The sequence below is a fragment of the Colobus angolensis genome, unplaced genomic scaffold (assembly GCF_000951035.1).
Source record: "Colobus angolensis palliatus isolate OR3802 unplaced genomic scaffold, Cang.pa_1.0 Scaffold156, whole genome shotgun sequence".
NCBI classification, from domain to species: Eukaryota; Metazoa; Chordata; class Mammalia; order Primates; family Cercopithecidae; genus Colobus; species Colobus angolensis.
The window spans coordinates 132,721-142,806 of NW_012114666.1; the positions used below are offsets into that span (position 1 = coordinate 132,721).

General features: G+C 40.8%; 1 protein-coding gene across 5 annotated transcripts in view; it reads right to left on the bottom strand.

Moving 5' to 3' along the window:
- Nucleotides 1-9,851, bottom strand: part of STX16 (syntaxin 16) — a 28,239-nt gene extending 18,388 nt beyond the window's left edge. The window contains exons 1-3 of one of the 5 annotated variants that reach the window (XM_011936670.1): nt 9,161-9,306; nt 8,455-8,520; nt 956-967 (exon numbers count right to left, since the gene is read on the bottom strand). Coding sequence is in view for 4 of the 5 variants with exons in the window: in XM_011936666.1 (XP_011792056.1) it covers nt 956-967; nt 8,455-8,586 (144 nt within the window). In the remaining variant the exon portion in view is untranslated. Of the gene's footprint in view, nt 1-955; nt 968-8,454 lie in introns of all 5 variants that reach the window. The other 4 variants (XM_011936668.1, XM_011936666.1, XM_011936669.1 and 1 more) reach the window with 4 other exon arrangements.
- Between the last annotated feature and the right edge of the window lie 235 nt (nt 9,852-10,086).

Below are 10,086 nucleotides of genomic sequence, written 5' to 3' on the forward strand. Positions count from 1 at the left end.
TGGTACAGAGGGTCAGAGATGCTACACGATTTATTTAACCAGCTCCCAACGACAGCTATTTAGGCTGTGCTCAGTCTGTTGTCATTACCAACTAGTTAAGGTTTTTAGAATATACAGGCAGATCTGAATCGACTAGTTAGGGCCCCACTGGTTTTAAGGACAGTGATCCTAATCCTACTTTACTGTTCATACTTCTAAATGAAAACAAACAAGAACAACCCTCACTTCTCCATCACCCTATACTCAGGAAAAAGATTCTTACCCCTTCATTGCTGAAACAGACAATAGACACAAACATTAACAACAGTTTTCATCTCATTTTTTCTGAACCCTTTTACTAGGGCTACTAAAATAAAGTGCTTTGAATATATACTCTCTCCACCTTCTGGGCAAGATGTTACTAGCTAATAAAAAGGCCACAGGCACCCCCAGCTAGGAGATGCAGAACTGGGCCCAGGTGACAATAGCTTCAGGTGCATCCACTGGGTGTCAACTCATTCCAGACAGGAGTGACAAGGAAGACCCTCCCACAGTTGCCATGGCTACAGTCCTTCTCACTTAGGGCCTTCACAGACACACTGGTCTTCTATACTGTCTACCTGAGCAAGTGCACCACTCACCTCTCAGAAATCAGGAAGTTACAGACATTAATTCCCAAAACATTCTGGCTTCCTTGAAGAAAGTGTTCAACCTTTTTATTGCTTCCAAAGTTGAGACACTTTCCCAAGAGTAGTAAACAATCTTCCCAAAACCTTTTTCAAATCATCAGTTCACATGGTGTGAAAATATATTAAATTCTACATATTAAACTGTTAAAAAAATTAGAAAGTAATCAAAACAAATGCTAAATATTTATAAGCTGTTAGCATTTTATATATGAGCAAAGACTTCAGGAAAAGCAGGTATTTTATAATCTCAAATTACCCAACATATAAAAATATTCAAAACACGATACCTCGTCCAGCTCCTGAAGAGACATGTTGTTCCCATCAGTCCCATCCAGTTAGGGAAAGCAAAAAGAAAGCAGCATGGGACAGACAGACAAGGCATGGTCAGTTGAGAAAACACTGAGATTTTAAGCTAACTAAATATAAAGATCCACTAAGCAAGGTATTTTAAAATCTCCTTTTGATTCTTCTTTTTTTAAAATAAGCTACATCAATATATGCTTTTATTTTGATTTACTGCGGTTGTTTTGAAAATGAGCTAGGAAACAAGCAAAACATGATTGTAAATATTAAAATACACTGGAAACAGATAAAACACACTTGCTTTGGTTTCACTAAAATATGCTGTTAATCTGTTTCATAAACACCAAATATCCATACAATACCACATTCTAATTTCCCTTAGGAAAATATAATAAGAGAGCAGAGCTGCAATGTAATTTTATCATGTTAAATAAATGTATATTTTTCACATGTAAATCAGACCTGCAAATGCAACAAAATTAAAAAATGAACGACCCACAGAAACTGTCTGTAGCCGTATTCAGATAACATGTGAGTGACCACATATGCAAGGTCTCTGCAAATTACATCCCGCAGACACGGCTTCATCCCTGGTAGTAAGAGAGCTGAGAAACCACTCTTTCCCGGAGAGAGACACAGGTGGCAAAATAAAAGAAAAACTCTTACCATCTCTTGGTATGTATTATCATTAGCTAGAAAGCGTACAGTTATTCATAAAGCTCTTATAAAAGCAAGCAAACGAGACAAAACAAAAGGTAAGAATACATTTTTTTCTTTTAAGGGAGGTGGGGAGGGAGAAGCATGACACCAGAGGGTTAAGTTTCAATTGAAAACTAAAGGTTCTTTTTTAGATCAACATGGAACTCTATCTTCTGGACAGACATTTACTAATGACAGATAATCTAAACAACTAGATCTTTTTTTTGTACAGTATTGATCACTGAAATAATTTGTGGTGAAATTCAATAATCAATTGTGTTTTTTTATGTTTAGCAGTAAATTTGGAAAATAAAAATACAACTTCCTTATTTAAAAATAGTGCAAATGAAGCTGCTATATCAGGGCCAAAATATTATTAAACAATGATAGCAATAAAAACGTAATCAAACTTGACTCCATGTAAAAATTCAATTAGATGACATGGAAAGCTGCAAATCCTCTTCATTCCTTCCACAATTTTCTACGAGAGCAAGAGAGAACCCTAGACACGCCCTGCCGTACTAGCAGCACTAGATGGTATTAATAAAGACAGCATCAAATGGAAATCTGATTCAATTACCTTTTACTTCACAAAGAAAAATGTTTTTATTTTTTAAAAGCTTAACATTAAGAGAACATTAGAATCTTTTACTAATAAAACATGATGCAAGACAAAACCCCTAACTTGAGTATCTCAGTCTTCTTCCTATTCTGCAGCGGCTCCCTGGCATTTAATCTTTGAACAATGTACTATTGCAAACCTCGGTTAAAATCTCTGCTGCACATGTGCCTATGCTCTCGGATTATTAACTGAGCACACACACCCTGATCTTCTGATTGCTACAATTATTAGTTGATAAGAGGTGAAATCTGAATCATGGGATTCTAGGGCTAGAAATAACTCTTTTCTTACAAATAAGAAAACTAAGCTTCAAAATGTATAAATGCATTGCTCGAAGCCACAGACCTTGTTAATGGTCAGACCGGGGACAGACCCAGGTGTTCAGGTCTCTTTCCACCCCACCCTCCAGCCTCTCTAATTTTATTAACAATTCAGGGAATTACTTGCAATAGGCAGCTACCACCACATCAGGAATATTAAATTAAGGTCACCTTTTCAAAGACCCTCCCCACCATTCTGCTACTTAAAAATAGAAGGCTTTCGAAGCTCTGCCTGCCACCAAATTACCAGGAAATTTAGTCAAGACCTGAATTAAAACATTTAGAATTACCATCAGGAAAGACCAAAATAAAGCCAAATGAAAACACATTACTACACATCATCACCTTCTAAATCTTTATGTCTAAATCTAGGTTTTTGACCTGCCAATGGCATACAATCAAGCAAATACTGAAAACTCCAAGTAGCATGTGGAATTTATAGTCTAAAGAACTTTCTACATAAAACTGAAAAATCAGTGGAAACCCATCTGTGTTTACTCAGGAAGTCTGGAAAAGTTGAGCAAAATGAGTTGGAAACACAGGTCTATACTATAGTGATATTTACTTTATTTCCGTTACTGCCAAAATAAAAGTTTGCTTCACTTTTATCCAACAAAGTACCCTTATTCTCAAAGTAAGCCTCACTGCTCCCATGGAATCTTTAAAAGCAGAAAAGCAAGTAGATCTAAAGAGAAATATATAATGATTTCATACTTGGATTCTAAAGACAGAGAACTAATTTTCCAACAGACTCAGCTTGTACTAAAACTTAGAACCTTCAATCTGCAAGTTAAAATTGACTGTGTAAGGTTTGTAAAAGTGAGATAAAGAAAGATGCTAGCCTCTTACAAGAAAAAAAAATTGTTTTTAAACAATAGGTCCTTCCATTTTCCAGGATCTGCAACACAAGTTCTGAAAATGCAGCCAACACCAGGGTGGCCCAGGAGGTGAGCACGGGGCTCTCAAGCCAGGTTTGCCAGAGCTCCAGTCACAGCCCCCAGTCCATCAGGTGGGTGACGCTGGGCCAGTTTCCTACCTCCTCTAAAATCTGTTTCCTTATCTGTATCTGAGAAAAACAAGAGTACTTATGTGATAGAGCACTGTGAAGATGAGCGGAGCTTACACATGGAAAGGGCTTAGCCCAGAGTCAGGCACAAAGTAAACTCTCCATAAATCTTAGCTAATATTGTAGTCAAGCCTGAATAAGAACCTCAGGTTTCTTATAGCCATAGTTAATCCTTAATTTCTTTTTTTTCCTAAAGCACACATTTTATTAAAAATAATGTGCTTAAGTTTCAAACTAATGTAAGACCAATTAACTCTAGCTTCCAATTATAGATTATGCATTATTTTAAAGCAGAGTATAGATTAGGCAGTAAACACTAAGAAAGTAGCTCCAATCCCTATATTAGATCCATTCCCAGGGATGGAAGGAAACCACACAAATCCATACAGAATTTCATCAGATCAGAAGAGCATCTCAATATCTACCTTTCATTCGTTTCTTCATGACTTTACAATTTTTTTTGAATGACTGTTTAGCTTCATAAATCCACTTCAGTTTCCTAAGGCCAAGCTGCTTGAATGAGTTGCTACCTTAAAACCTGCACTTGGCTGGCATAATAATGTGAAAGTTACTTTTGCACAGTACTGGTAGGCTACTTCTAAGGATTTCACCTTGGACTGACAGCCACAAAGCTGTTGACTATGAATTCCTCCTTTTCAAATTAAAGCTAAAGTCAGGAGAAACAATGTATTAAAACAGAACTTGAGAAAATACTGTTGAATCCATAAGGCTGGAAATCACCTAACTCAAACCCCTCAGTTTACAAATGAGGCAAAAGATATCCAAAAAGATTAAAAGCTTGCCTAAGGACACACTCTGAGCCTGCAGCAGAACAGGATTTAGGCCTCAATTCTCAGATTCAATTCTCAGTGCTCTTTCCTTTATTTCATGCTGCCCTGAGGCATGAACGTGATGGGGCACTCAAAACTGAGGCCAGAGCAAAATGCATGGGAAATACAACTGCATTTTGTTAGGAGTGTATAAAGTCCAACCCGTTTGTTTTTAACAATCAGTTTTACTAACATTAATACAACTAAGAACACAAAAAAAGTAGAATTTTGTTCAGTTCTGGGTGCTGAACTTTAAAAAGGATACAGAAAAACTAAACATCATTTATAGGAAAGAAACGTAACCACTCTGAGCCGGGACTGCTAAGCCTGGAAAGAACTCTGGGTAACAAGGCTGCAGGGTTACCAGACGGAAGACCCGAAGGAACAGAACTAAAAGCAGGACCCCAGGACACAAACAGTTGGGATTAACAGGCAAAGACTTTTTAGTGGTAAAAATCGTGGAGCTGCTGGCATTTTCCATCATAATCACAGAACATGGCCAAACAAGACAGGCATAAGGGGTTATCACAAACGGGTACACTAGGCCAAATGACCTTTAGGTCCCTTCTGGCCCTTAAGGCTTTGTGTTTATCTGGTCACTGCCTCTCCTCCTTAAATTCCTGTTTATTTGACGTATTTGCCTGAATGCTGCAAAACCCTGTATGCACGCACAGGTACATACAACAACCCCACTACAACAACCAAATTCTAGTTTTTTCCCTCCAACTAGGATGCAAAAAATGCCAGTTTAAATCTTTTGAATGACACGGCTAAAGCCATAACATGGCTAAAGGTGTGCTTTGCTTTGAGGTGTAAGAGACATACTACTCTGCAATTAATTTCTGCAGCTTTTTCCTGAAATAAAGATGTCAAAATTCAGGATTATAATTTTTTTTTAAAAGTCTGTTATTTTAGGTGTATTTTTAGTTGGTATCAAATGCATCAAGATCAAAGTCTACAGCTTTTTCTTCTAATTAGAAACTTAAAATTCCAGGTTATTATTTTTTAAATTAAGTTAAACTCAGGTTTAATTTCTTCCTTTTAAATTGCCTGAGTGTTAGATATATATTTACAAATTGTCTCTTTTTAACTGTTTTACTTTACTATAATAAATATACTTATTTTAAGTTTCTATTTAAAAATTTTCAAACATGTAGAAAAGCCTACAAAATGGTAAAATGTCCCCCACATACTCCTCACTAGACTCAACAATTTGCCTTATTTGCTTCCTTTGTTTTTGGAGGGGTTTAAGGATTTAGGTAAGACGCCTTGACATTTCACCACTAAACATTTTAGTAGGCATCTCTAGTAAAATTATCAAATGTAATGTATTATAATTAATTCCTTAATGTCACCTAATACCTAGTCCATATTCAAAATTTGACAGATATGGTATTGTTTGGTTTGCTACATGGCTTTGAAATTTACAAATCAGAAACAAGGCTTTAAATTTTTTATGAGCTAGATATGCAATGAAAAGCATTGCTAAGAGTTACTCAATACAGTTTTTACAAATTGTGTTAGACATGGTTTTTGCTTCAGAACGTTTATAAAGCTTTCCCAACTTCCAGAAAAGTTGAAAAAATCATAACCTCTATGTAGTCTTGTTAGCATTTCACCGTATTGTGTGCAGAAATAGATTTTGTAAGAATCACCTGTAAGCAAAGTGAAGATGTAACACTTCAACTCTCAATACTTCAGAAATTTATGACATGCCATTTTTTTAAACACAATTAAAATATATAAATCTGTATTTTCTTTTTAAATTTTAATTCAGGAAAACTATGTTTGTTAGACTGCAAAACCTATTTTTTAGACAGTATGAATTGACTATAAGGATATTTTAAATGATATGGCTGCTTTCAATGATCTGAGAAAGATTTTAAATGGTCAGACTAATACAAATATTAACATTTTCAATGGCATGACATTTAGAAAACATTTTTTAACGTTCTGACTTAGAAATATATTTTTAGTTGGGTTTAGAAATCATTTTCAAAAAACTGTGAGTTAGCTAAATGTATCTGTATATACCCTGACGTATCTATTTTTCCAAACTGTATACTTTAGCTATCCATTTTTAATTATTTTACTTAGCTTAAATATTTTTTTAAATTGCCTAACTTAGAAAATAATTTTCTAAAGTGGTCTGATTCAGAGAAGGACTTTTAAAAAGCTTCCTGTCTCAGATACTAGGTTTTTAAACCGTCTGACTAAATGAGGGGGGGGGGAAAAACCCTCATGTTACCCAAAAGTTCAGGGTATTTTGAACCTTAATGATTAAAAATTGAAAAATAAACAATATGTTTTTCAATCAATTAAAACTGATGCCTTAGAAATCTTAATATCAGTTTCAGTTGTTTTTGAGGCAGCACAAAAATCAAGTCATTTAAGGAACATGTAGTTCTTATTTAACATTACTGAAGTTCCATTAAGGAACTGTATTCATCTAATTGCTACTCGATTTCTAGGCTTATTTCTTCTTCAAAATTAGCGCTAGAATTAGCCCGTTTCTATGCTACCAGACATCTTTACATTTATTTCAATATAATGCCATTCCTTTCAATTTATAAATTTATAAAACCCTTCAACTTCTTAATTGAAATCTCACACACACACTGTCCCTGTTTCTAGGCTTTTTGACCCGAGTTTACATGCTTTTATTCCTGAAACCGCTCATATGGCTTAAAATCACTTTTCTATCAGTTATATGGCCAAACACATTCTCCACTTGTGACTTACAAAAAGGAGAAACTGTCTTTGTAGACATGATAATCATGACATACGGCAAAATTTTCCTGAAGCATTTAGATAAAATCACAAAGAAAAAATGAACTGGCAATACAGTCCCTAAGAGGTGAAATAAATGCGGGGTTTCCAAAATTGCCTATCAAATATAATCCCCAAGAATGTGGTCCTGGGATGGCTATTCCCCGCCTGTTCCAACGCTGCTTCTATTCCAACCTAGCCTGCCTACAGCAGGTAGCCTGAACTACAGCCAGTTTCATAACTTAACTTTTCAATTGAAGACATTACCGAGCTAACGATCACTGTCTGGTATAGATCATCCAGACTCGCCCCTTATTTAACAGAGCAGTAAACTGTGGCTCAGAAAGGGAAAAGTAGCCCCCATTAAAAACAAACCAGAAACAGTAATTTTTCCAGGAGCACCCTTAAAAAACGCTACTGCTAGGCTAACTAAAGGTTCTGGCTAATTTAAAAAAAAAAATGCTATTTTAGAGGGTTAATTTTCACATATACCTCCTCAGGCTTTTTTAAAAAGTTCGAATGGAGAGGAAAGCGTAATTTCCCGTCTGGGAAATGGAAAATGAAGAGGCTAGCACCTTGAGTCTCACAAACCCAAGCCCCCAGGAAGAACAGTGAAACAATTATTCATAGGGAACAAGGCCACACGGAGGGCTGCGGGACCGTTAAAACGGGCGGAAAAACAAAACAAAACCAAACAACAACACAACTGCTTCCTCTCTGCGGGAGGGAGTCGTTCATTTGCAAGGATTTGGGTCCACGGTCCCACGATCCAGCCATTAGGACCGAACTGAGGCTCACTATTGGGGGGAGGGGAGCTTCAAACAAAACGAAACAAAAAGGCTTCAGAAAGGCCCAATGCTTCCCAATGTTAGCGTTAAAACATATGTAAATTGCAGGCGGCCTGTAGCGCAGTGACGCCAAGGCGGGGGATGCGGGGGGGGGGGTGCTGCGGAAGTGAGGAGAAGACAAGGCAGAGGTGGAGCTGCGGCCTCACAGCACCGCTTTTTCCCCATCCAGGGTTACAGATGCCCCCTGACTCTAGCCAAGAGATCTTATTATTCTTAGTCTTATTATTCTTATCTTCTTTTTTTAAACAGAGAGACAGACAGAGACAGACAAACAGGCAGAGCCGCAGTGCACACGGTCCGTGTGTCGGAGAGGCCGCCGGGAGACTCACCGCAGCAATGCTACGTGAATGCAGAGGGCTGGAGGTGGTGTGACTACTCACTTGCTCGGCTAACAGCTGCCGGTTTTGGATGGAATTATTCCGCAACAACAAGAAAGCGTCGGTTAAACGCCTGGTGGCCATGTCTCACCCTTTGTGACCCCCCTCTCAGGGGCCCCCCGCCCAGTTATATTCCTGATTTATTCACTTTCTTTCTCTTGGCCCGGCCAGCCCACCCTTTCACTGAAGCTTCTCGACAAGGCCTCAGGCCTCAAGCCAAAAAGACGCAGCTGTGCCCTTCGCCAAAGCGTAGAGACCCCTCCCCAAATAACTACCTAGGCTTTCCAATTGTCTGACTCCCCCTACCCAGGACCGACTTCGATCTCTAAGCACTTGAATCCCCCCAATCCTTGCGTAGCGATCCAACGTCCCAGAGACCCCACCCCAATCCAACCTTGGATCTACAAGCGTCTAACTCGCCAATCCAGCTCTAGACTAGAAGGCCCTGAAGCCCCCTACTCCCTGAGACCCCTAAAGGTCTTTGCTCTCTACCCCTAACTTGGCTCGTAAGCGTCTAGGCCGTGCCCTGAGGTCTGGCTGTGACTCAGTTTCCCCACCAGAGGCCTGGCCTAGGTAGGCCCTCTTTGGACAACCAGAGCCAGGCCTGGGGCCTGGACTCCAGGGCGCCTGCAGCTCCCTTCTGGGGCCTTGTCTGAGCCTGCTGAGGCCCTGCCCGACCTCCTGACCCCTTCCTTTCCTGGGCGGCCTGGTCCTCCACTGCCAGCAGACTGCCGGCCTGCAGGAGGACAGCAGGGCCTGCCTCCCCGGCCTTCTCACTCCTCTTCTCCGGCTCCCTCCATCCCCGGATCTGACTGCAGCTCAACCCCGGGCCGTTTCCGTGCTGTGGTCCCGGGTTCTGGCGTCCCCCCGGCCCTCTTCCTGTCCGTCCCTCGCGAGTGCCCCCCTGCGAATCTCGCAAGCCTTGCTTGCAACGTTCCGGGCGCGGGAGCTCCCTGCACTCCTGCCCCGGGGCGCGAGAGTGCTCCGCCCTCTCCCGGGGCGCTCCTGGGGCGCCCGGTTTTGCCTTCCCCAACTGGGTCTAGGCACTAGGAGCAGGCCAGCGAGCAGGCCCGAGCCTGGGGAGCGTGACCCCCAGGCTGCAAACCGCTGCTAGGGGCCTTGGTCCCTGCATTAGAGTGGAAGTTGCGCGGCAGGCAAATTTGGGCTCCCCGAGAGCCGAAGTTTTGGGCGCGGGGAGTTGGAGCGGGAGAGGAAAAGTTGGAGACGACTGCCTCTGCAGGCCGAGCACGCTCTACTGCAGGCGCCGGCGCTCGCTTTTTTTTTTTTTCACTCTGAAAAAAGATGTACCCGACAAACAACCAGGAGGAAAAAAAAAGGAAAAAAAAAAAAAAAGAGCGAGAGCTCCAGGCAGCCTGGCTGCGCAGCCGCTGGCAGTCGGGGGTCGTTGGGGGCGCCCGCCCTCCCCAGCTGCCGCTTTCTGTAGGTGGCACTGCAGGGTCGTGGAATCTCAAGTGGAAAAGTTCCCCGAAAACTTTGACACCTTCTGCCCTCCCTCCCCGCGAAAAATATCTCTGTTCCCCGCCTGGGCCCTGGCCCGGAGCCCCCCGCGCCCCTGGCGTCCCG